At 41.4% G+C, this 27,076-nt stretch overlaps 1 protein-coding gene across 2 annotated transcripts in view; it reads left to right on the top strand.

Moving 5' to 3' along the window:
- NEGR1 (neuronal growth regulator 1) overlaps positions 1 to 27,076 on the top strand; it is a 271,546-nt gene that overhangs the window by 123,416 nt on the left and 121,054 nt on the right. For both annotated transcript variants that reach the window (XM_062003657.1, XM_062003656.1), the window contains exon 2: positions 5,915 to 6,147. In XM_062003657.1, the coding sequence (XP_061859641.1) occupies positions 5,915 to 6,147 (233 nt within the window). The remainder of the gene's footprint in view (positions 1 to 5,914; positions 6,148 to 27,076) is intronic.

The raw sequence follows: 27,076 nt of genomic DNA, 5'->3' as shown, positions 1-27,076 counted from the left end.
AAAATAAACAAGATTTAAGGAAAGAAGGGGGGAAAAGAGGGGGTGCCATTGATATTTGCAGTTTCTACTGGTTGTCATCTTTTCAATACATTATTGCCCATACATTACTGTAAGAAATGATTTATTGCTGGACTTTATTAAACATCAGCATGTTTTGGCTCGCACTGTCCACCAGTGATGGTTGGTGATCGAGCTCCTGTAGTCCAGACACTGACCTCTGGCAGGAGCAACTCTACATTGTCAGTAATGTGGTCTCACAGGGGTTTGTGTGAGCTGATCCAGGGCTGTGCATCGATCTGGAGGCATTATTCAATGTATTTATGGCACTTAGTATTGGGAGAAGTTGAAGAGCTGGGCTGTTAGCTTGAAGCTCAGACTCATCCTGAGGAAGCTGCACTGGAAAGCTGCCAGGTCTTTATAAGTACACATGAAATCAAAACTCTGCTCAAGCTCACTTCTCAGGTTTGCTGAAAACTCATGGTTAAGTTCCCTGAAATATTTGCAAGGCCTAGTGGGTAAATCATAGAATCATTGAATCATGGAATGGTAGGGTTGGAAGGGACCTTTAGAGATCATCCAGTCCAACCCCCCTGCAGAAGCAGGGTCACCTAGATCAGGTTGCATAGAAACATGTCCAGGTGGGTCTTGAAGACCTCCAAGGAAGGAGACTCCACAACCCCCCTGAGTACAAACATTCCAGAGTACAAACCCAAATTTTAAGGTCTTTTAGTAAATCTTGGTGACTCTTGTTTTGGGATTTATTACATGTTTTGCTCAACCGGACCGCAGCAGTCTCAAGGAAACAGGTCCTCATGGGGAACTTTGGTCAGCATCGCCCAGATATGTTCATGTTTAAAATAACAGTTACCACTGAGTATCTACAGCTTAAAAAAGTAAAGTTAAAATACTGTTCTTAGTTAAAATGAAGAAGTGCCTCCAGAGATCAAGTAAGTGAGAAATGCAGCTGTAGGGGTAAAGGCAGAGGCTGAGAACTAGGTGAAGTGTGTGGCAGTCTGAGTCTCTGTGCCCGTGGTTGGATCCCATGGGCTTGCTTGGGGTTGATATTTTTGTTGTTCTCAGTGTTTATTCTTTGCAATTGTTCATCCATACACAATTGGTGGCTCAAGTCACACAAAATGCAAGTGGGAAGACTGCTCTTTCACAGAAAATCATGAAAGTATGGAAGGAAAAAACACTAGGCCTTCATTTAATGGGGAAAAAATTCCTTCTTTGTCCCTATTTCTGTTCCACTGCAAAAGCTGCAGTGCAGAAGCATTATCTCCATGGCCAGCCACACATGTGGGGACACGTGTAGTCCAAGTTGCCTGCAGAATACTTTTATGCAATAACTGTGTTTTAAGAAATTAGAAGCAATTTGCAAACAAAAGAAGATTAAATTTGTTAGCTAAGAAAATGTTCCTGACATGAATCATTCGATTCCTTCTTCCATGGGGTAAATATGCATTTTAACCATGGCATCTAAAGGTCCTTTCCACCCCCTACCATTCTAGGATTCTGTGATCTCGTGTGTGCATTGGGAAAATACAGCATCTTGGCTGGTGTTTGACTTTAAGGCTATCCTGTGCAAAATATTGCAGCCAAATTCTGCAACACGTTTGAATTAGTTCACCCCCAGAGTGTTGGGGAACATGCTTTGAGTAAAGGTAGAGACAAGAGCGCTTTGGGCTATTGATGGAGCCTGTCTGAGGTAAAATATTCGACCTCTTTCCAAGGAACCTTCTTTTGAATGTCATTTTTGGTTTGAAGCCGATGCATTTCCCCAGTACAACCTGCTTTCTCAGGGTCTGAAGGCGATTGAAATGTTTCCCTCCTGGTTATACTTTTAGAGATACTTCCTATGATTTTTTGTTGTTGTTTATGAAACTTGAAAATCTTTCTTAACAACTAAACATCTGCTCCGATTTTAGTCCTTGGTTCTCATGGTTTTTGTGGCTATTATACACTGCACACGTTTTGTTAATTAGTGGGGTACAGAAGAAGGTTGGGTTTAGCAGGTTTTCATCTCTATCAGTGATAACCATGCACCTACAGACAAAGGGAGATTTCCCATTTGTTTTAGAAAGTTATTTTGATAAAATATCTTTCTATACCAAAACAGCGAGAGGTCTCATATTCCCTGCTGTACCTCGCCGTTCTGCAGCAGGAAAGCCTTGATATCAAAAGGGCTGTGTTTATATGAGGAGCTCTCTGTGGCCTTTGGGGCTTTCAGGGCAGGCACTGTGATGAGGGCTTTAGGATGCTTTGGAGCTGCCATGCTGGCAGCCCTGAGCACTGGCCTTCTCGGTGTGCTTTTCATGTGGTTTGCTTTGCCTCTGATGAGAACTCTCCTTTTGTCTTTAATTAATAGCCAAAAAAAATAGACTTTTATAATATTTCTTTTAGTGTTTTTTAAAGCAAGGCTATTATTTTTTCTTACAAGCTGCACAGATGGCAGAGAATTTGAGCCTGGTATTGTGTGCTGGGAGGTGAGGAGGCTGGTTTTCTCTCATGTGGGAAGAAGCCATAGTGCTAACGCTTTCTTCTGTGTTTTTGGATGTGTGTACATGTATAAACAATGAGGGAGTTTAGCAAAATGGTAAACAGTCACCAAAACCACAGGCTACCTTTCAAATTCTTCATTTTGGGCTGACTGTATCCAGCTGCTGCAGAAATACCCATAGAAAAGAAACACATTATAGAAGAATGTCAGTGAATCTGAGCTTTCTCTGCTTCTCCCCAGCCTTCTGCTCATTAGAATCAATTTGAAAATGTTCATGAGCCTTTGAAAGCGGCTCCTTGCCTGCCATGAATGGGACCAGACCCCACAAAACTCTTCCTGCTGGGGCTCACAGCCATCTGCTGTGCTCCCCATCCTCAAAGTGATGCTTCTCTGTGACATCCCAGTTCTCTGCTATATAAACTGTTTTTTTCATCCTGTATCATGTGCAGCCTCTCTCAGAACTCGTTCAGATTTCATGTTGAGAGCATTAATTAAATGAATGGTTATGTTCATGATCCATTTCTGAAGAATTTCACCCCGATGCTTCTAGTTTCTTATTCCTAACAGGAATGTCATTTTCCCCCTTAAACAATGCCACCATATGCTCTAAGCTATGAAATCACCATTTTCTCCCACCTAACATTTCCCATAATTGTGCTATTTTAGTGTTTTATCAAAGAGACCAGATCTATTGCATTCTCTTCTTCTGTTGGATTTCCTTCATGTAAAAAACCTCTTTATCAAATAAAAACGTCCCATTAGTTTGCTGTACTTTGTATTACCTTCCTTCAACTTTTATGGTTGCTTTAAAGCCATGAATTCTATTGTGGGCATGGTGGTTAGCCTAAAATTTGCCTGATTCACTCTCTGTATTTCTTTAAAGGTAGATGATGCATCTACAGTTGCCCAGCCACATGGCATCATTTTGGGATTTGGGTTTTGGTTTTGTTTTTAAACAAAAAAGCCCACATGCTCCTGGTTTTGCAGTTTCATGCTCTCAAACATGTTCTCTGTTAAGGTTTTTCTCTGCCCCTGACTCCATTAGCTGCTCTGCCTTTTCCCACATGCTGGATGTCACCCTCTGTACAGAAAATTGGAGTATAATGCTCATTTAGTTTTTGAGCTGTAGTAAAATGTTCTTGACCTGACTCCAGACAGGCTCAGTCTCTTGTATCAGTTTGTAGAAATTAAGCTCTTCCTGCACAATTTCTCTCTTCTTTCACCCACTCACTTCTCAGTCACCAAGAGGGACTCTCCTTGCTGGCCATTCCTCCTGGACACCCTTCCCCCAGCCCTATTTTCCGTGCTCTGTACCCAAGCTGTCAACATTTCCCATGTTCTGTCTCCAGTACTCCTCCTCTTGTGACAAATACTTCCTTGTCTATGGCAAGATGGTACTTGTTTGTGTTCTAGTTGAATTCTCATACTTCACACAATCCTGTGCTCTGCTGGTGTTTACTGGTTTTCTTCCCATCGTTATGTTTCCTTTCCTCACTTGCTGCTCTTTCCTGCGTTCTCCTGGCTGCACAGAAATCCTTGCTCTGGCTGAAGTTCAAGCTGTCATGCCTAGTGATTACTTTCACTGCCAAACATTGCAAAGTAGAATTTTGGCTGCCTGGTCCAAGCATCCTCTGAGCACACTTAAAATGCCCATGGGACTGAGGAGTGGTTTTCACAGCATCATTTCTATCTCCTGCTCTCCCACCTGTCACCAGTGTCACTCCCCTCTTTCCAGATGACAGAAAAGTTTGATGGCTTCTCCAAAACCATTGGTTGCATTAAAAATCAGAGCATTCTTATCCTACAGCCTGTGTGCTGCTGAGTGGCTGTTCCTTTAGCTCTGCAAGCTACGGGGCTTCTGCTGCACTGGGGCAGCTTTGTATCCTGCACCTCCTTCCACCACCCTGCCAGCCAGAGGCTCAGGAGCACCACACTGACACCAGCACTGGGGATCCCACCCCAACAAGCGTCTCCTTTCCTTCTTAGTTACCTCATTGTGATAAGAAGTGCTGTCAAAACAGTTCACCAGCTTCTTACCACTTTTCCCACAAAGCTTTAGTAGTCATGCTTGATGCAGTCCCCGTCCTTAGGACTCGTTGGTGACAGTTAATAGCACCCATCCCAGTGCTGTGCTCCACATCCCAGTGTGCAAGTGAGCAGCTTGAGATGGAAAGCTGTTTTAGAGACAAATTACAAGTGTTTCCTACAATGCAACAGAGAATATTGGCACCAGCAGCACATTGCAGTGCCTAATTACCTCACTAGGCGGTTATGCTTCTGTTGCACCTCGTTGGCCTTTTTTTGGTGGATATCTGCAGAAAAGATTTTCAATTAACATTGACCTTTAATACTGCAACTAGTTTTTGATTCTACAGATGGTGAAACGGACTACAAATTAGATTTTGCAATATACCTTGTTCTTGATATTGCTCAACTGATTAGTTTCAGACAGTTTGCAGTACCTACACCCTTGCATTCAGCTCGCAATTCCCTCGTGATGCCAGTGCTGTGTTCAGACCCCCAAGATACTGTGTAGAAGTGCTGTCAGACTCTTCATATAAAGATGTATTCATTCTATAGAGGGATATTTTTGTACTAAAATACAGAAGGAAAGACTCTGTGTGGGGTGCAGCTGCTGATGGTTGCAGGGGTGTTGTTTTTCCTCTGAGCTCAGATTAATGTGACTGTTATACCCTGAAGAGCCCTATTTTTGTTGTTCTTCTAATAACAAATGAAAAAAAAGAACTGAAGCATGGGATAATAAATCACATACAAAAGAGTTTAAAAAAATATTTATTAGGTTCATAGAAGAGTTGGAACAGACCTTTATGATCACAGAGTCCAACCAGTACACTTTGATGTCAATGTTGTTGTCGGCAGGGAAATCCATGCTAATTGAATGTATGTTTGCTTTAAATGAGATGACTTGAGTATAAGAATAACAATGACAAACTGAATCACCTTGTGAAAAGAAAAAGTTATAGTTTTGGACAGTAAGATGTCATTATAGTTTTTGATTGAAAAAGTCTCTTGGTTCCTTAGCTAAGCAATCAGAAGTGTATTGTGTCTTAGGAGCAGGCAGTAATCTTGCAGAGGCACATGTGCCAACTCCTGATCTTTCCCGGCTGACACTGCAGCAGAAAAGGCTCTTTTGATGAAGTCATTGAGGCCAGTTCAGAGATAACTGACACCACTCGCAGCAGGAGAATCAGAAAATAAGGACATAGCAGAAAAATATGTCTGGTTTGTGTTTGTAAGGAAAGCTTTTGGGTTTATGATGATTTGTGAACTAACAAATGACTCGTGTCTTGAGATTCAAATCTAATACAGTACTCACTCTAAAAATCAATAGCAAGTTAATGGTATTTAAAAGCTCCTGTGTTTCAGTACTTACTGTTTCACCTTCTTTCCCAGGTGTTACTTGGAAGATGGAGCTTCAAAAGGTGCCTGGCTGAACCGGTCGAGTATTATTTTTGCTGGAAGTGATAAGTGGTCAGTAGATCCCCGAGTGTCAATCGCAACAGCGAACAGGCGAGAGTACAGCCTGCAGATCCAGGACGTCGATGTGACAGACGACGGCCCCTACACGTGTTCTGTGCAAACTCAGCATACTCCTAGAACGATGCAGGTGCACTTAACTGTACAAGGTATGTCTTCAAACCACCTGCCAATTGTTATTTGAGATGCACTAGAAAATGTTATTTGATATCAATTGTTATTTGAGATGTACTACCTTGTATCAGCATTGGTTGTATCAACAGCAGGACACTGGTACTGGGCGCTGGGAAGGCTGCAGCTCAAGGGTTGTGGTCAGTGTTGGGTGTTGGGCCCCTCACTCACTGTCAGAAGACAATGAGGGACTGGAGTGTGGCTAGAGCCAGGCAGTGCTGCTGAGGAAGGGGCTGGAGCACAAGGGTGCTGGGGCGGGTCTGAGGGAATGGGGGTGTTCATCCTGGAGAAGAGGAGGCTGAGAGCAGACAGGAGCACTCTCTGACACTCCCTGATCGGAATTCATGGTCGAGGGTGTGGATCACTCTCTTCTTGGGTACCTCAAGTGCCTTTTCTGATGTATGCCATCACAAGCATTGTTATAAAAACAAGATTTAACTCAGCATCCTGAAAAATGCAGAGCTAGAATGCATAAAGCTGCTTTGCAAAAACATAAATAGAAATTCTATTAGATGTAGACATTTAATATAGATGAATTGAAACCTAAAGAAAGAAGTGAGGACAAAATAAGCTAATTCTGCAATAAAGTCCACAGTTTTTATTTCTTCTAGAGCAGTTTTCTCACAGAAGTGCTAAGATCCTGATATTGTTAACAAGGGCAGTCCATTTATTTCCGTGAGACAGATTTCTGTTACGAGGGCTGCAGGACGAGTGTCGGTTTTACACACGTGGGGGTAACGTTTATTGTACTGTTCCGGGGTGAACACTTCTTAGTTTTGATTGTCACTGTAACAGTTAGTGCCCTCATGCAAGGGACTAAAAAAAGAGAAGTCAGAAATTAATTGCATGTGTAAAACATATAAACAGGAGCTTAAAATTAATTAGGCTAAGTACGAGCATATAGAGAAATAATAACTCAGTAGTTAAAAATATGCATAATTATTAAGCGATTGCATTTATATCTTCAGAAGTGCAAAGTATAACCTAAGGCTTTAACTTATTAGTCTTTGGTGTAATCATCATTAACATTTTCTTTTGCATTTTTATGAGTAATAAAGCAATGAATATCAACCAGAAGAATTTAAATGGCAATCTCTATTAATCCATATGGCACGCCAAAATCCCTTAAAAATAATGTGTGTGCAATGCTTCTTAAACTAATTACCCATAACCAGTGGACCTTTAGAACCCTGTGGTTTGCAGGAATGTCAGACTGTAGCTCTGTAAAATCTAAGAAGAGTATTGTTTTATTAGTGCAGCAAAAATAAGCCATCATTTACTCATTATAACCTTTCTCAGAGGCAGCTGTTATTTACAGGGCGGGGGAAGTGGTGTTGGGAGATTGCAGAAATGTTTGCATGCTGTTGCATTGGGAAGCTGGAATGAAGAAGCTGTTGCAGCATCAATTGTTATTTCAATTGTATATATATACACTTATCCCAGCATTATTCCAGTTTTATGTAGAAAGTAGGGAGCAGCTCCATGAAGCACAGACAGAATGAATGAGCTGTGCTCAAGATAAAGTTTTAAAAAGTCACCATCCCTGTATTATTTTTCTTCCTGTGTAGTTTTCTTTGCACTTGGCAAGAAGGGAAAGCTGCTGAGCTGGCAGCTTATAGAGAGGTCCTGCATCCACTGAGCAGCAGAGCGGCATCAGCAGCTCTGGAGGATACCCCGTTCCATCTTGGTGATGATCAATGATATTACAATAGATATTGTTAATTATCAGCCATGCCCCGTGGCTGCTCAGTGGATATGTTGTGAGTTCCAGCTCATCCCACACAAGTGGAATCCCAGCTTGAATCAGCATCGGGATTTGCATGTGATTTAGGCACAGCTGCATCAGACTCACTACTGTCGTTATCTACCCAGTGGACCTGAGCAGGTCCTGTGCATGTAAGCACTGACAGGCAGGTCAGTTCATGCTTACACTGCTAATAAAGCCCTCACTGCACCTTCCATGTCCTGCCCCTCGGGAGGTGAGGACTCAAGATTCATGCATCCTTTGAGGTGGAGACGGATCTATCTGAAAGTAATCGAGACTGTAAAGGAAACATCAAACCCATAATTGCTGCTATAAGCTTATATATCCTTTCCTGCTGAATAGGGTTCACAGGGATGATATAATAACATTTTATGGAAGCAGTTTTATGGTTCCTTTTACTATTGTTCATGGCTTTGTATTTCAAGATTAGAAACAACTCCTGCTATTGGGGAGAAATAAATGAAGGGAGAAGCAGGTCTTTTGCCAAAGTAAAACCATTCAGTCAAAGGGCTGGGTTTCCTTTTACCTTGTGAATAAATGATCAGCAGCATACCTAGAGCAGCACATGAAATAACAAGAGAAAAAGAACATTTAAAAGCAAAGCCTTAGTCCTTTAAAATCCCTCTGCCCTACAGGCTGTATTCTGCCTAGTAATGTTGAAAGAAGATGTTCTCCTGCTGAAAGCAGCAGAGCTGGAAGGGTGTGTGCATTGTGTCACAAATTAAACGGATAGAGACTTACCTCTAATCATAAGCTCCCAAATAGGTTCAAATTCCAGACAGGAGAATTATTTGCTGTGAAACTCCACTTTAAAAGCTGTGTAAATCCGACTCTCCCTCTTCTTTTTCTCTTTTTTGTTTGACCTGTGCGTGAGGTCTCTATGCACAGAGATCCAGCAGCTGTCATTGTGAACCTCCTCTTCTCTGCTGTTTGGGCTGACAATCTCTGAACACACTTATTCAGGGATAATTCATCTTTATGAATTAAAGATGTCCTAATTTCCATGAGCAAAACATAGAAAGGTAAGTTGATCAGTAAATAACCAAAGCTGAAGGGAAGCCGTAGCCTCTCCATGACTGACCCACATGTGGACACAGGCAACAGTGAGATCTGATGGCCAGTCAGACAGGAATCTCTGGCAGAGCTTGAAGCTGAGTTTCAGTCTCCCAGATCCCTGTTCAACACCTTAATGAGGCCACCAAGTCAAATTCAGATGGCTGTTAATTACTACATAGCTACATCTTTTTGTACAAAGAAAATTGACCAAGATAGTTAATGAAAAAGAAAGGTTTCTGGTGTGTCTTTAGCCCACATTCACATCAGCGAAACAAAATACACATGAAAGAGAGGAAGATAATCCAGTTAACTTTATTTCAGTGACCTTATTAAAAAGAAGTGAAACTTATGAAGTAATTAATTCAAATTTTAGAAGGCAGGAGTTTGCAATCAACTCAGTCTACCTCAGTGACAGATGCTTGATCTGCAGAGTCATGAACTGCAGATGGTTTAAACATCAGGTGTTTGCCACAATAAGGTAAAAAACTTAAATCCCTCTTACCACGTTATGTTTTTCATAACTTCTCTAGCAAAAGGTTGCAAGTGCTACCGTTTCTAGTTTGACATTTATTCTACCAAAGTCGAAATTGCATCCTCCAAGCTGTGTTTCCCTTTGATTTTGCAAAAATGTTAAGAGATCTTTACCACTGTCCTTGAGAATTAGTTTGGCTGTGGGGCAGAACAACACGTCACAGGTCATGGCCCAAAGCCTCTGGTTCTGTCCCTGTGTCAGGGCATGGTGAGGATGCTGTTTCCATCCTCATGTGGGGAAAGGGCAAGTCGGGCTGCTTCTTTGTGACTCCAGGTTGATAGAGGCCACAATAGGCTGCTCGGGAAGACTTCAGCTGCCAAGAGAGGGCTGCCAGGATGACTGGGAAAATAAAACCCCATCTGAAGGAGGTTGCTTTGTTTTTAACCTAGCGAAATGAGGGCTTGGGGGGAATTCCGTTATGCTTTATTAATACACTTGATGTGGATCAGAGGAATGGAGAGCAAACAGACTGGCTAAGGGAGAGCACTTTTACAAGACTAGGCAAATATAACTCAATCATGTGTGAATTTTAATGTGAGATGAGTGGAAAGTGCAGATTTCCATCACCCTGGGGATGAGCTGTCTGGGGAGAATGGTCAGGGCTTGGCATAATGCTTTCCGCAGGGGCTTGTGGGACAAAGGTGGCCACGACTTTGGTGTGTGCGGTTTGTGACCATGGTCTCCTTTAACAACAGGATTAAGGATCTGACAGCTCTGTTTATCTCTTTGAATGTCAACAAGGAGTCTGGGCATTATCCTGGTGACATCAGCACCAGGATCCGCTGGTGCAGTCTGGATCGAGAGGTGTTTTTCCAAGGCTGTGTTTTGGTCTGTCATGGATGCATAGCTCAAACGAGTCTGTGCTTTAGTCTCTGAGGGGTAGATAACAGGTCTCATTCCATTTGTCACCCCTTATCTCTGTCTCCCCATGGTCTCTACTGCCCTTGCTTACCCCTCCTGCACCCTCTGCCTCCCCTGTCCTGCAGGAGCCTGGCCCCTGATCGTATCAGTGCTTCCTACAAGTACCGAAATGCGAACACCAGGGAATCAGAGACACCAAAACTTCCTTATAATCATTACTTGCCATCTTCATTCTTATTTTAACCTAGCCCATACGGGGCACACTTGGGTCTCCCCCTGGGACAGCCCCTATGAGTGTGAGACACAGCACGTGCTCCTGCCCTGCCCTCTCCGCATCGTCTCATTTCTGTATGTGACCTGAACTTGACACGGGTGTGCATGTAAAAAATTCAGTTATCTATGTAAATGCCATTAATAGATTCAGTCAGAAACCCCAACCTATATTTTTTATTCAAACATGGATAATATTTCCAAAGCAATACTCAAGGCCCTTTTTCTGTTTAATAAACCTCCTTAATGTCCCCTAAATATTAATGTATTGATTTAGTCTTTGTGATGTTTGCAAAGTCTAATTTGTTTCCTCAATCAGCCCAAGAGGGACTTGCATTTGGAGCTAACGAGAGAAATCTTACCCAAATTTATTTAAAGTGGGACAAAATAAATATGCAAAAGACTTCTAAAATCATGTAAGATCCACTTTGCAGCTAAAACTGACAATCCATTACTCTTTTAAATTGCTAGCAGTCGAGTAGGATGTCAGTTTTCATTACAAAATTAACTCACTGTTGCCAGCCACTGTTATCATTTTGTCCCTGCTCAGCACAAGCAGCAAAAGACTTAGAGAAATTGTTCTGGAGCTGGAGGTGGCTGAGTGAGTCCTGCTCAATGAGAGGGGCCTTCCAGCCAAACAAACCACCCACTCCAGCACAGAGCACGCCTGGGCTTGCTGTTACCAAAAGCTGCATCCGCAGTCATTAGTGCATCATTAATGACCAATCTGACTGTTTTCTCTGGGATTTTTATCCATTCATTAAATTCCTCCCACATTTGTACCTCTCACAGCACTCACATGAGCTGCAGGGGAATCTCTCTAAAATATGTATGAATGCTTTTCCCCTTCTTTAAAAGGCTTGAATCATGGAAAATGTTTGCTTTAGCAGATGATCTCATTTGCAAGGATGTAAATCAGGAGTATTTTATCTGAGGTAAACAGGGCTGTACTAGTCTGAAACTCATAATCTTGCAGTGTTGGAGGTGCTTTAGAGCCATGGCTGCAACTGAATTTCCATTATAAGCCTGAAATTTCCATCTCCTGAAATCTGCAGGCAAAGGATAATCTACACAAAATAATCATTTCCTCTCTGGTCCAAAGTATATTACTTCTGTTATATTTGAATTAAGTTGAATGAGTTGTTTTGTGGTCTGTGAGAGTCTTGAAGAAGGTGTGTTCAGCAGAGTCCAAAGTGTCTTTCAGCAGCTTCTTACATTTTAGGGCAATGACAGATGCACAAGTAAGAAGAAAGAAATAAGAGGCAAAGCAAAAATAAAGGGTCAAAGAACGTAATAAACTAATGCAAAGGGCAAAAGTGTAGGTTATTAAATTCTCAGTTTAAGTTCTCCATCCCCTCCTTTACTAAGCCAGAGAGGTGCACAAGCTTCCTACTGGGCACAGCAACTCTCACACTTTCTAATTCAAATGGTCTGGCAAGCTCCCACCCTACAAGCAGAACTCCCATGAATCAAGCAATAACAATCAGTGGGAAATCTTATGCAATAACCAAGTTGCAAAAAGGATTATGAAATGTTTAGAAAGGAAAAGTTTTACGACTATTTTGGAAAGAAAGCCAGTTCTGACTGAGAATTTATCAGAGTGAGCTGCTGACCATGTCTGCTCACTGTGGTGAGTTGTTTCTGGTCCTTACTGGCACGAAGGTCAAATCTATCACTGTGTGTTAGAATGATCTAGAGTGGATGATGTGAACAAAAACTATTGGCACAGCTTTTCTTCTTTCTTTTTATTCCTTTTTATTCAGAGTGCAGATAACCTCCATAGTCTTCCACATCCCAAGGGAAAGGCTTTCATTAAGGAATTTACAATCAGAAATGTTTTACTGGAAAATGTGAAAATAACTTCACGGCTGGCAGCACTCAGGGAGGTTTTTGAGCAGCTTTATTGAGCATTTCTACAGATGACAGCAGAGTTCTCCTCCTAAAGCTTTGGCATTGTGCTGGCCAGGAGCAGAGGGAAGATGATGACCCCACAACCCCGTGTATTTGGGCATGTTGATGGAGCTATGGGAGTCCATTAGCAAAAAGTCACTCATAGCAGAACGTGATGTGTGATTGTGTCATGCAATCCAAGAAATTACCAAGGCTGCCAAACCTACTCCTTTTTAAAGATTTTTGTAATATTGAATGTCTTTTTAAAGATTTCATATCTTTTGAGAACACAGTCCCACTGAAAATCCAGATAGTTTCATTTGACAGCCAACCCTCCCAGCAAGACTGCTTGGAGGACTAACGTTGAAATGCTGGCTTTCCCATTGTGAAACCTCAGAAACACAGTTGTCACCTGAGAACAGCGTGTGGCAAAGCAGAGATTTTAATTACAGCTGCTTTATCCAAATGCAATTTTGTCTGAGCAGATCCTCCAAGGTGTTACTGTTGTATCTGAAATGAACTGCAGGACTGTTATTTTAAAGGCAGAAGATTTGCTTATGACACGTTTAAGGGTTGGTTACGTGTAAGTTCCTGTTCTTGTGACTGCCCTTACCACAGGCTCTCTTATTCCCTCTCTGAATGCCTCATTGCAGTTCTGTTGATTAAATTAAAGGCAATGGGTCTGGCCTGGAAAAACTGAGCTAGTAATTATTTTGTAATTCATTGCCATCATTTCCACATTGGAAGCATTTTTGGAACTCAGTACCCTGAGAAAGCAGTATAATATTTTGTTGAGCTTTGTGCTGCCTGTCACTGTGATCACTGTGATTACTGTGATTTATCTGGGTTTTTTTTTTTCATTGGATTTCCTGTTATTTCAACTTCTGTAGTGTCAGACTGTCAGTTGTCAGGAAGAAAAAAAAAGTGTTCCATGTTTAAAAGCTTAATTTTTACTTGCAGTGCTGTTAACAAAGACGGTTAAACAGCCTTGGAGGGCATTGGAGACCAATCTCTGCAACTGTTGCTCAGTATGTCATCTTTTGTATTACCTAGATTTGAAAGAGGATGTAAAAAATATCCCACCTGATGCAGGGTAAATCTAAACCATTCTGGTTTTATCCTGAAAAAAAGATTTTAATCCAAGTGTTTAGTGAAGTCTTGCTGAGGAGGCACAAAACCACTGATTATCCAGATATTGAAGAGAAAAGAGTGTAAAAGTATTTTAAGGTCAAAACTTTGGTAATCCATGAAAAAATAGCTCCTTATATGAAAACCATGTCTTTAAAAGCAGGATGGAAAGGAACTGTGGAATAAAACAAAAGGATGCATCAAACACGTCTCTGTCCCCTCCTGACATGACCAAAAGCAGCACGTGTGCTGTGTCTCTACAGGAGAGACCTGGGTCAGCATCTCGCTTTTAGTCCGATCAAAACTAATAACATCTGACATACTAAATATCCTCACTGAGATGTTGTAATCCGATAAAAACCTTTTGTCAAGTCCAGTTAATGTTTAAAAAAGGAGACAAATGGAAACTACGATGAATTTAGAGATTTCCCAAAGAGCTGAAGTGTGCCTGGTCTGGTGTTGCCTTCAAAGACGCATCATCCTGACTACAGCCGTATGTGCTTTAAAAATCAATCAGTGCTTTAAAGTAATAAATATCTTATTCAAGGCTCCAGGGTGCCAATGATGAATAATTTTACTACATATACAATTAAATGTCACCTCAGTGGCATTGCAATTTGTTCTGTGGGAGTTTCACTGCCTGACTACTTGTCCTTCCGTGTCCTCGTCATTAGCAAAAACCAGTCAGCCCTACCCTCTTGGGCTCAGAAGCTGTGCAGTCTGCCCCACACTCACCATTCTGCTGCTCTCTCATTTTCCCTTTGATTTGGTGCTCAAAGATGATAGGGAATATGGGGATATCCCTGCTCACTTGCAAAGGATGATGGAGATCATGGAAATTTGGAGAGTTGCTGGTCTCCTCAGGAATCGTATGAGAAAAGTGACTCTCTAGAGGGGAACAGAAGGAGCTGGAAGAGTGTTATAAGGATTTATTGATGCAAAGTTTCTTTTTTAAAGGGATAAGAGAATGATGAGATTTGTAGGGAATCCAAGCTGTTGGACCACCAAGTTCTGTGCAGGCTCCTGGACAAAGCTGAAGATGAAACATGTCTTGGGGAAGTCAATGTCACTGCAGCCTCTTGTTCATCTGTGAATGTTTTCTGCAGTTATTTACAGGGGAAGAGCAATGCTTTGAACATACGCATCTAATAATTGAAAATTATTTTTTAGGGCAATGCTTTTAAACATCAGAATAACTTCTGAGGATACAAAAAAGGGAGACACGTCTTTCATGGCTTTCTTAAAACTACAGTGGAGAGCATCACAGAAACATCAGCCCAGAACCAGTTCTGCGTGTTTTGGTGTTTGACATGGCCTTGCTTGCTTAGCAGCAAAGGCTTTGAGAATTACACCTTCCTTTGCTACACTAGTAACATTCCAAGTTACTTTGAAACTGCTCATCTGGCTATATTGAACCTTAAGTAATTGTAACTGTAAACGCTGGCAATACTGTTCCCAGTCTCAGTACAGGCAGTTACAAGCATAGGAATAAAACAAAACCAACTCTGTAGAAACAATGGATACCTGGGAAATAGCGTCTGCACATTGCCAATGGATGGCTGCTGTGTACCAAATGCCTCTGTGCATGGTAGCAATATAGCAGGATGGAATTGTGCTAATGCCCTGCTCCCTTGCATCTTCCACCCTTTGCTTTGCTTCCCCTTTTTCATTGCAGACCTAGAGAGATGGGTTGGAGATGGGGTAAAAATAAAGATGCTGGCAGTAGTTGGTCCTATGCAGACACTGCTAGAACAGTGCAGTGTGACAGCAATAGCTGCATTTTTTGTTACTCCTCATCCAAGGGCAGGTGGTTTGCCACTGGCTGTGGGCTCCTGCACTCCCAGCTCAGGGAGCAACTTGCTGGACATTGGGATGTTCTTGCAACTCATGCTAAATTTAGTCTGTTGCACTGTAGTGATCAGGAATACTGGAAACTTATTCATTCAAGGCATAGTTCATTTATTTAAGCTATAAACTAAAATCAATGCATCCCCAATAAGTAACTAATGATTGTCCTTTTATAACAGTATTTCTATAAAACTTAAATTAAATTTGAGCAGCTGTTGCTAAATAGAGAAAAGTATTACTTTCCCTTTTACAAGTGGAGGCCCTGAAAGACTTGAGAGGATAAAATCAGACTTATTTCACGGTCTGAAATTGCCCTTCTGGTGTTCAGCAATATGAAAATCCATCCAGCAAGGCTTTAGTGAAGAGAAATAAAACTGATGGATGGTTTCACCCACATATATTTTTAAGTGAAATGTCCATGATCATACAGCAGATATCTGGCAGGAATGGAAGAGGCTTTAAAGTTCTTGTCTGGTTTTTACTGGCTATCAGTAGTGCATGTTCAGAGGTGCACAGACACATACATGTGGATGTGTATATGCAAGTTCCTTGTATACATTCATACTATGAGGCAAAGGGCAGCAGAATCCAGTAGGAATATGCTGAATGTGAAGGCTGAATATAGAGGGACATCTCATAGATTTGTCTTTTACAGATAAAAACAATCTGTAATTGCAAAGAAGAACTATGTTAACAGTGCAGATCTGTAAATGAACAACTACTTGGAACTGATAAGGAAAAGATTTGGATCTGTTCACCACTGTCTTTACATTTGGGGAAGGTAATTCTCCATATATTTTGAACCTGAACAGGTAAGAACTCTGTGCCATGAATCCAACCAGTTATAAATGTCAATATTACACACTTAAAACACTCCAATTAGTGTCTAGAGTTTGGAATCCACATTAAGCATCAGTTTTATTGGAATAATTAGCTAGCAGCCTCTGTAGAAGTGTGAGATGTCATTTGGGCTATTCAAAAACTTGTTGACAAACCTGTTTTAGGTTTTCCTTCTATGAAATTTAAACACTTGAGTTGTCTACTTTGAGCAACAGCGTTGTAATTAGTCTCTAATATTTTATTATTCCATGTTCAGCCTTGGCTTCACCTTCTGTGCACTCCTACAGAAGTCTGATTATGTATGCTAATGTTTTTTATGGTGCTAAGGAAAAGCTGCATAAAGCAGAAAAATGGGACTGGGTTGTACACTTGCTTTTGAGGGAACAGTGTCTCTGGGATGGTCTAGGCCACCTGCAATGATTCCTTCCTCCTGGTTACAGAGGGGCTTCATAGGCAGAGGCACACCATGCTGAAGCTTGTCAAGGAAACATGTTACATATTGAATACTCTCCTACGTGCTTTGTACCAAAAACTCTAAGAGGAAAGCCACACACATCTCCCCAAGCTCTGGGCAAATTTGGGCAAGTCATGCACAGTAAATAGAGAAACTCTGGGGACTGTGGTTGGCAGTGGTTCCAAGTGTAAGCCAGGCTAAAAGGATCTGTGACTCAAACATGCAAACTCAAAACACCCTGTAATTTATCCTGTAACTGTCTGGGTTGTTCAGGGTACTTGACCAAGTATTAGCAAAGCTCTTGTAATTAATTAGATTGGCATTATCAGCAATCTACCCTAGACCAGACTGTTATTTCAGAATACTATTGTCATCTTTTTCATGCTTTGCTTTATTTCAGTCTAATTTTACTGTTTATCCCCTCCCACCCCTCCTCCCCATCCCAGTGCTGAGTTGGGAGCTTCATGCTCTCCAGGCAAGACAGTCCAGCCCAGCTTTTCCTGACCTATGCCACGCCAGGCTTGGACTGCCTTCCTCCCTGCCCATCACCACCATTTGCTGGTGTGCTGACCAGGCTACTGGGCTCCCATTTGCCAGTGATGAATAACTGAGACCAATGGTCATGTCAGCCTTGGGTACCAGTGGATGACAATCCTCTGAGAGGCTGTTTATCTCTAAAGCATAAATAAGATAATGCTTTGCCACAGGTTGTGAACCCAAACATCTGGCCTTATTTTGCTTTCATGCTGAGGCTATGACATAGTATCACCATAGAAAAGGGTGAGAAGGCAGAAGAAACCCAACCAAGCTTCTCACCTGGCTGTCCATCTCTGCTCTGCTCTCAATGGAAGTTTTTAAAGCCTGTGTTATTAGTGTTGCTTACACAAAAATGAATTGGCTTATTAGTGTTGCTTACACAAAAGTGAGGTCACTTACAAGTGTTTTCTGGATGAGGTAAGGACTGATTGGCCAAAAAAATGAAAACAAGATCAGCAAGACAGAAAATGTGAGATTATTTGGCTTCTTTATGGTTCATCATTCAGAAAAGATGTTTATTTTCATAGATGAGAGAAGTCAGCGAGAAAATGTCAGTTCTCATCAGTGGAGGCTAAATTGAGTCCATAGTTCACCAAATGTCATTATGCAAAAGAGCGTGGTTAAATAGAAGCTTAAAGTATCAAAAGAGAGGAGGGAAAATCTCTATGCAGTAAAGGGAAATAGTATTAGGCAAGACTTTAGGTTGCTCTTCAAACACTAAGGGAGAGATTCATATCTGCACAATGGATCTCCATTGCTGTTCCACCAATTCTGTGTTTTTGTGACAGTCATTCAGAGTATATGTCTCCAAAATTAATGTCCCATTCAGACATCCCATTCTGCCAGCACTTTTTTATCCCAAAGAGTAGAAGAAAGGGGAGAAAAGTCCACTCCAGAGCGGAATCACAACTTTATTGATCTTGGGGTTTTGTTTCGTTGCTCAAGTCTAAAAAGAGAGGAATGCTGAGCGCTGATGTAGTGGGGTAGAAGCACAGAGTCCTGGAGGAAGCCAGGCTGGGACGTGTTGGATATCAGGAAAATATGAAAGTTGGATATAAGGAGAAAATTTCTTCACTGCAAAGGCTGTCAAGCCCTGTCCCAGGCTGCCCAGGAAGGTGGTGGCGTTCCCATCCCTGAAGGGATCCCAAAGCCGTGTAGCTGTGGGAATGAGGGACTTGAGTTAGTTGGTGGCCATGGCACTTCTGGTTGGAATCCATGACTTTAAAGGACTTTTCCAAACTGCAGTGATTCTGTGATTCTCTGTGTTAAAATGGTTCTCAAAAGAGTTGAGAGTTAATACAGAAACAAAGCAATTCTGTTCCATGTTAAAACTCCATGATAAAGGTTTGGTGAAAGCTGATGCAAAAGGGTTTTTATATGTTAAGCAGGCATTTGACAGACGTTTTTAACGTAAAATAAAGCACATTTGAAGTGCACAAGCAGGCAGAGGGGACACATTCCTGGTTACTGTCTAAGGGTGTGTTTTCCTTCATGACATGATCTTTGTCAAAAAAGGTGTCCCAGGATGAAGCATAAAGAACTGGTGACTGAAAGATAAACACGAAAACTAATGAAGGAAAATTACATGAGGAGGAAGGTGTATGGAACATTCCCTGTATATCTTTTAACAGTAAGAAATCACTAGGTGAAATAGTGAAATACAAAGTGGCATTTATGCCATTTTTGTTTGTTTGTTTTCCTTTGCTATCCATTTCTCTGTATCAGTCTCTTCCCATACTTTTTCTTTCCCTTTAAAGGAGCATCAGTTGTAGGAGTGAAACTAGGCCAAGCACAAGTAGAAATGAAGTTTGATTTGTAAGCAGAGAGAGTGGGAAACTTTGGAGGACTTTGATAGAGGGTTGGCAATAAAACAAGCTGTACATTTCATACTGCATTTCCATATTTGATGCTAGAGTTGATAGCATAGAGAATTTGGTTTGTCTTTTAGTTCTTTATGTGATACATAATACTTGCATCTGCACTGGATGCTGCTGCTTTCCTTCTAGCCATATTCAGCTCTCAAGAAATTGTGAAGTAAGCTTGTGTACTTGCTTTTAACTTAATGACATCCTTGAGAGGTGGCATTATTATCCAGAACAGTGTAAAGGACTGTGATTTATGTCCTTTGTAGCTAGCTCTGCTTTAGCAAAAGCTGATGCATGACCTCTTAGCATGCTAGACTACTTCATAAAGCTGTCTAAATTATACATAGGCAGAAATAGTCTACCTCCAGTGACCAGTCCATTAATAAAAATCCATAAACAGGAAGGGGTAGAAAGCTCTCATTAGGAACACCAGATGAAAGAAGGAAATGCACAACCTTGAAATATTTCAGTGATTGGAGACTCCATCAGAGAAACTGAATATTCAATGTAAGGACTTTTCTTTGCCTCAGGAGCAGCCATAGAGAAACATGCAGCACTCTCCCAGAAACACATAGGCTCTCAACCCACCCTCTTTCACAGTTTACCAACACAGTGAATATACACACACACACACACAAAATATTAAGTGAAGATGCGAACCTTTTTTCCCTCATTCATTCATTCCATCTCTTTTCATACCAGAAACACCATCTCTAGGTATTTATGGAAGATTAAATGTGCAAGAGAACCAGTCTTGAAGTAAACAGTTCTTCCTTGTAATGTGTGATTCCCATCCATAGTGAGGTCCATTAGGATAAATGCCTATGTACTGAAGATGTCACAGTGAGAACAGCCCATTGCCAAAGAATTTCTCTGTGTCTGGGTGTTGGGTCACATCGATGTGTCTTCTACTGAGCTATTGCAAGCTTTATCTGCATGGCATTGTTGATTTAGTTAAATGACAAACAAGAATTCTACAGTAGGTCTTTAAATCCCACCTCCAGTATATGAAGATGTGTTTCTTCTCTTTGAATTTACAGGACAGTAAATCTTGGGGTTATGAGCTGAGAACTTGCAGAAGATAAATATTTTGCTCGATGCGTTCGATCCCTGGTTACGAGAGATTTGTCGAGAATGAACAAGCACGGGGACGGATTTATTAAAGCAGTCCCTTCCCATACACTGTCTGCTTGTTGTAATCCTCTACAGCTTAATTTTTATTTTATTGATTAAGAGAGAGTAAGAGAGGATGCTAACAGTATCTGATGTTCACAAGCAGCAAAATCCACCAGTTGGAAAGAGGAAAACCAAATGAATATTGTAAAAAAAGACATTGCAGTGCCAATGTAGGAAAACGTCTGGAAAGGGCTGAAAACAAAAGTAAAGTTGCAGATTTATACTGTAATATTGTAAGAATTGTGAAAGAAAGTTTTAAGGGATATGGATTAAGTATTAATCTCAATTTGAAAGAGTTTGCCTTTGACTGTACAGCTTTCATAAAGATGCAAAGGAAACTTATTCAGATATTCTATATAAAAAGGTCGTGGGGCAGCAAATGCAGAGATTATCTAACCTGAGACATGCTGCAAGGACGCAGGGATGCATTCTCTATGGGGCAAATAAAGATGCTGCTGCTCCCCACTTTAGCATTTGAGATACCTTCATATTGAGGTTTAATTTAGGAGGCTCTTCTTTGAGCCTTCAAAAGAGAAGCTTCTAGTCCTCTCCAGTTGGCAGTAGTATGATGATTTCACCATCCCTGAGCACCCTCCTCCTCTCCATGCCATGCATTCCCACCTCCCTTGCCTCTCCCCTGTGTCAGGTGCTCAGATACCTCTGTCATCTTTGTGGCCCTGAACATGGGTTATTCTATAGTAGCTTGTATGAATATATCTGAGTATCAGTTACACAAATATTGAGCTACTTTGGGGAAATGTCTCACAGTTTGGCATGTCTCAGTGTTTGAGTATCACAGGACCCCTTAGATGTAAGACAGTGGCCAGAATGTCCTATTTCTGGTGGCTAATCTAGTGTAATCAAACAGTGGCAAATTTGGCCTGGAAATTGCCTGCATGTGGTATACAAAGCAATAGCCATAATATCATTAACAATTTGTGAAAAACACTTCAGCAGTAACTAAAGGTGTGATTTCATTTGAAATTGCCCAACAGAAAGAACAAAGTGGGAAAAAAATATAGACATTCAAAACCCACTTGGATGAGTTCCTGTGTGAGCTACTCTAGATGGTCCTGCTGTGGCAGGGGGATTGGACTGGATGAGCTTTCGAGGTCGCTCCCAGCCCTTGAGATTCTGCGGTATGAACGTTTGTTAACATTTCGGTTTCATTACATCCCATCCAGTAGGTATGAGCAACCAAAACCTACAAAAGTGGGTCTCGTTGCTCAGGAGTCACTGGTCTTCAATAAGCAGATTAATCAGTGGGTTATTAATGTCATTAGACTAGATCCAATTAGCCCTTGTTTTGTAAGCAAAACTGAAAAAACAAATGACCTGAGTATTTCTCATTTTGATGGCACAGCTTTAGCCTGCTCTTGGAGCCATCCTGGAACTGTGCTGGTCTCTTCACTTTTAGGAAAACACAACATTTCTGGCAAAGGGTAATACAAATTAATCTTCTCCTTTCTATTTCATAATTACAGTGATAATTCAGATATTTATCAGAGAATCACAGAATGGCAGGGGTTGGAAGGGACCTTTAGAGATCATCCAGTCCAACCCCCCTGCAGGAGCAGCTCCCACCTAGATCAGGTCACACAGGAACGTGTCCAGGTGGGTCTTGAAGCCTTCCAAGGAAGGAGCCTCCACAACTCCTCTGGGCAGCCTGTGCCAGGACTCCCTCACTGAAACACTGAAACAGTTTTTTCTTATGTTTAAGTGGAACTTTTTGCGTTCATCCCATCACCCCTTGTCCTGTTACTAGCTACTATAGAAAAGAGGGATGTCCCAACCTCCTGACACCCACTCTTTAGATATTTATAAATGTTAATAAGATCCCCCCTCAGTCTCCTCTTCTCCAGACTAAACAGCCCCAGGTCCCGCAGCCTTTCCTCATATGAAAGATGCTCCAGTCCCCTGATCACCTTGGTGGCCCTGCGCTGGACTCTCTCCAGAAGTTCCCTGTCCCTCTTGAGCTGAGGAGCCCAGAACTGGACACAAGACTCCAGATGAGGCCTCACCAGGGCAGAGTAGAGGGGGAGAAGAACCTCCCTCGCCCTGCTGCCAACACTCTTCTTGATGCCCCCAGGCTGCCATTGGCTTCTTGCCCACGAGGGCACGTTGCTGGATCATATTTAGTTTATTATCAATCAGGACTCCCAGGTCTCTCTCTGCAGAGCTGCTCTCCAGCAGGTCACCCCCAGCCTGTCCTAGTGTGTGGGGTTGTTCCTTCCCAGCTGCAGGACTCTGCCCTTGTCCTTGTTGAACCTCAGGAGGTTCCTCTGTGCCCAACTCTCCAGCCGGTTGAGATCCTGCTGAATGGCAGCACAGCCTCTGGGGAATCAGCCAGTGCTCCCAGTTTGGTGCCATCAGGGAACTTGCTGAGGGTACACTCTATCCCCTCATTCAGGTGGTTGATGAAGATGTTGAACAAGACTGGCCCCAGAATCAATCTAATACATTAACTCTTTAAAGCGTTTCGTGTTTCTCTCCAGCAGATGTTGAAGGCCACTATGTCTAAGGCTTCATCTAGTGCAAGGTATCGAGTCCAAACTACAGAGACACAAACCATCTCACACAAAGAACTGAGGGAATGAATTTCAGAAGAACAGCTCAATGAGCCCCAAACACACCATACTCAAACACAGCTGCAGACTCACAGGATAAACTAAATTAGAATACTGTTTGTAGCAAACAGTAAATCGAAGCCCTCTTTGAGGCAATTAGCAAAATCAGAGCATCCTTTGAAGCAAACAGGCATGAAAATGCTGTTCTTACACTGATTTTTCAAATGCTTAATTTCACAACTTTCTTGAGTGTCTTACAGTTTGTTCAAAGGGCAGCAGAATGTCTAATGCAACAGTCATTTCCATGAGTTGGTGGTGCTTGGGGTTTTTCTATGAACTATTCAGCCAGCTATAGGAGCGTGTTTTCAGTAACAGCAGTGACGGATGAGGACTATTTAAATAACCCTCACTTGTGGGTGAGTTGTAACTGCATTCAGACACCCTGCTGGGTTTCCACCTTGCATCCAGTGAGGAGCAAGTGGAAATCAAGTGGAAATCACCATAGGCACAGGGAAGAACTACAAACTGGGATTAGACAGGGGCAAGACGGAAGGGTGAAGCCGTGGGTTTCATCTGGATCAGAAGTATATAAGTTATTGTTCTTATTCTGTGGTTCTTATTTCTGTTTATAATATCCAGTATAACACCTGGTTACAAAGCAAAAATTCAGATGGTGTCATTTCTCCTTCAATCATGGTTGATATGCTGATTCCTCAACACTTTACTGGAGTTTTTTAATTTTTAAAGGTTTTTGTCTTCACATTTGTGTTTTCATCAGACAGTGCTCAGGATTTGAACATACCCAGTTCCTTTGAGGAGCAGCTGAGCGTGTTCAGCCTGGAGGAAGCTGAGGAGAGACTTGATCACTCTCTGTCACTCCCTGACAGGAGGTTGTGGCCAGAGGTGCGTGGGGGATTGATCTCTGCTCCCAGGAAACAGGGAAGAGGAAAGGGCCTCAAGCTGTGCCAGGAGAGGTTTAGATTGGATATTGGGAAAAAAAATTCCTCCTCAAAGGGTTGTCCCAGGCTACCCAGGGTAGTGGTGGAGTCCCCATCCCTGGAGGGGTTCCAAGGCTATGCAGCTGTGGTGCTGAGGGACGTGGCTTAGTGGTGGCTGTGGCAGTGCTGGGGGAATGGTTGGACTCCTTGACCTTACAGGTCTTTTCCAACCTAAATGATTCTGTTTTATCTTCCTTTGTCCCATGTGACTAAGAGATATGTTGTTTCTTTTAAAGAACAAGTCATGTAACACTAACTGCTCATTTATAGGAACAAACCTTTCACAGGAACATTCTGAAGAGTTTCCTTAAAGGAACCATACAATGAAAACTGTATGACTTAAATTACTGGGGCTGTATTTCTTCGGTGTTATAATTTATGAAGCGGTAACAAGGATAATAAACGGTACAAGATCCTTTGCACCATGCAAGAAAGCTCTTATAGCAAAATGAAAACCATATAGCATTGATTCTTAATGCAATCCTATAATATGACTCTCGCATCTATTATACCTACTTATCACAGATCTTTTATCCTGGCTGTTGAGATAAAAGCTGAGGAATTTCAGCAAACAGAATAGCCTAACCCCATGGGCAAATTTTGAAAACTGTTCTCAAAGAGATGCACACACAAAATCTACTCATTTTCTACTTTTTTGTGTGTGTTCTTTTTTCCCATGGGGTGTTTGGAACGTTTGTCCCTTCAGGTTAATACGTTCATTTAAACAAAAAAATTAAACAAAGGTCTTGTGAGAGAGATGTGAACTTGAATTTGAGTGCCCAGATTTGAATGGATAAAAAGGCACTTCAGGAGCTGGATCTAACAGGCACGTTTATAAGCCTATGATTTTCAAACCTGCCTCAAGGCCAGCACTGCTGAAGACATTACACTGAGACAAAATAAATGCTTACATTTTTGCTTACTTGTAAAGCTTTATAATACCAGGGGCTACAGTATAGAATTGTAAGATGGTTATTGTATTGTCTCCAGCAGATTACTCGTTTTGTTGTCTTTAGGATTCTGAAATGTTCTTATTTTATTTAGGCTGAAATTTTAATCATCCCCACTTTGCATTTACAATATGATATTATTTGCCCTTCTGTCATCTGTAAGAGAAAACTGGAACATTTCCGTAATAGTTGGCAGATTTGCTTTGTTATGTAAAATAGATCCCTGGCAAAAAAACCCCCACAACCCTATAATTAACACAACAGTTCCATTATACAATAAAAGGGTTGTTTTATAAAAAGAGGTCTCTCTGTTTGAAATGCTTCAAAAGAAAAGACATTGTTTTGTTTTCAGAGTGAATTGAATGTAGTTAGCAAGCTAAAATATTTTGCCCAGAAATCTTCCCAAATCTCTCTTTGTGGTAACAGCAACAGCTGGGTGTGGCTTGCCCCTCTGCCTCTTCACAGGTAACGTCCCTGCTTTGGCATTGTAAGAGTATTTGCCATAAGTCCTTTTTAGATTATAACCTCTCTAAGTTAAATTGTTTTCTGCAGAGACACTTCTGTATCACTAAAATGTGTACAGCACGTTAAATAATAGGGCTCTAATCGGGCAATAATTGCTTCTGCCTTTGGGAGTTCTCTGCTAGCTTTCAGAATGCTGGTAAGAAGGTGTCCCATCGGACCAATCCGTTCCAGTAAGATATATTTTAAATATAAGGCCATTACAGTATTGTCCTCAATAGCCTGTTGTCTTTAAGGAAAAGGTTGATTAGAATTGAGGAATAAGATTGGCACTTAAATGTTATAATTAATCTTTAATATGGGAGTATTGATATTGCTCCACTAGAATTAATACAGATATTCAATACAAGTCAGTTGAAGAATGCCTGGGGTTCTAGCTTTACAGCTGTGGGAACTGGGGCTGTTTAGTCTAGATAAGAGGAGACTGAGGGACGATCCTATTAACATTTACAAATAACTAAATGGTGGGTGTCAGGAGGTTGGGACATCCCCTTTTGCTATTGTAGCTGGCAACAGGACAAGGGGTGATGGGATGAAGCTGGAACACAAAAAGTTCCACTTAAATATAAGACAAAACTCTTTTACTATGAGGGTGAGGGAGCTCTGGCACAGGCTGCCCAGAGGGGTTGTGGAGTCTTCTTCCTTGGAGGTCTTCAAGACCCACCTGGATATGTTCTTATGCAACCTCATCTAGGTGACCCTGCTTCTGCAGGGAGCTTGGACTCTGGAGGTCCCTTCCAACCCCCACTATTCTATGATTCTGCAGGAATTGCTCTCTGTCACACATACAAACTTTAAGTGCTACTGTAGACCACTTCCTGACGCTGTATTTACCTCAAGCTTTGTACAGTGCTGATATTCTTCTAATTCACTGTGGACTGCAAAATTTACTTAGACAAATACACTCTTTTATCACTGTGACTCAAAAGCCAGGAATATTGTTGACTGCTGATATCAGTTTTTTCTCGTATCAGACTCCTCCATCTCGTGGAATATTAGTTTAAAATAAAAAATTATATATGTGGTGTGTGTCTTACATCTAACAAGCTTTCCTACCAAAACCAGCTTCGTAGACTAAATTAGTTTAAAAGATTTCATGTCTGACTCCCTGGATTAGGAAGATGGAAAGATAAGAACAAAGTTTTGAGTTCACACAAATATGATGAAGCCAGGAAGGTTTCACCTGTAGTTATTTGGTTCTTTTGTCAAAAATGATGCAGTTTTAAAGCAGTTTCTAAAATCCTGATCCTGTTCAAGTCAGTGACAAGATTGAAAAGCCATCATCTAAAGTGTGTCTTATTCATCATTTACTTATCACGATACAGCCCAAGGGGCGTAGCAGGGATAACAGACCCCTAAATGATACACATGGACAGATAGTTAGAATAGCTCTTTAGAAATCAGTGTCTTATGCCTTCAGCTTTTCAGCTGTCTTTTTCTCAACAGCCTGAAAAGGAAACAGAGGGGTTTGGGTTAGATTGAACAAAACGTCCGTATTTCCCCAAGGAAAGTATCGGTTTTCATTCAACTCCTCAAAACCAAAGCTTTCCTTTCTCAATTCTGTCTGAGCTGATTTTTCTTTTCTCAAACTTAGAAATTCAACTACTCATTAAAAAAAAAAAAATCCATTATTCTTCCAGGAGTAGCA

This window comes from Colius striatus, chromosome 10 (assembly GCF_028858725.1).
Source record: "Colius striatus isolate bColStr4 chromosome 10, bColStr4.1.hap1, whole genome shotgun sequence".
NCBI classification, from domain to species: domain Eukaryota; kingdom Metazoa; phylum Chordata; class Aves; order Coliiformes; family Coliidae; genus Colius; species Colius striatus.
Note: the sequence above shows the minus strand (reverse complement) of the source record. Positions and strands in the feature narration are given on the sequence as shown.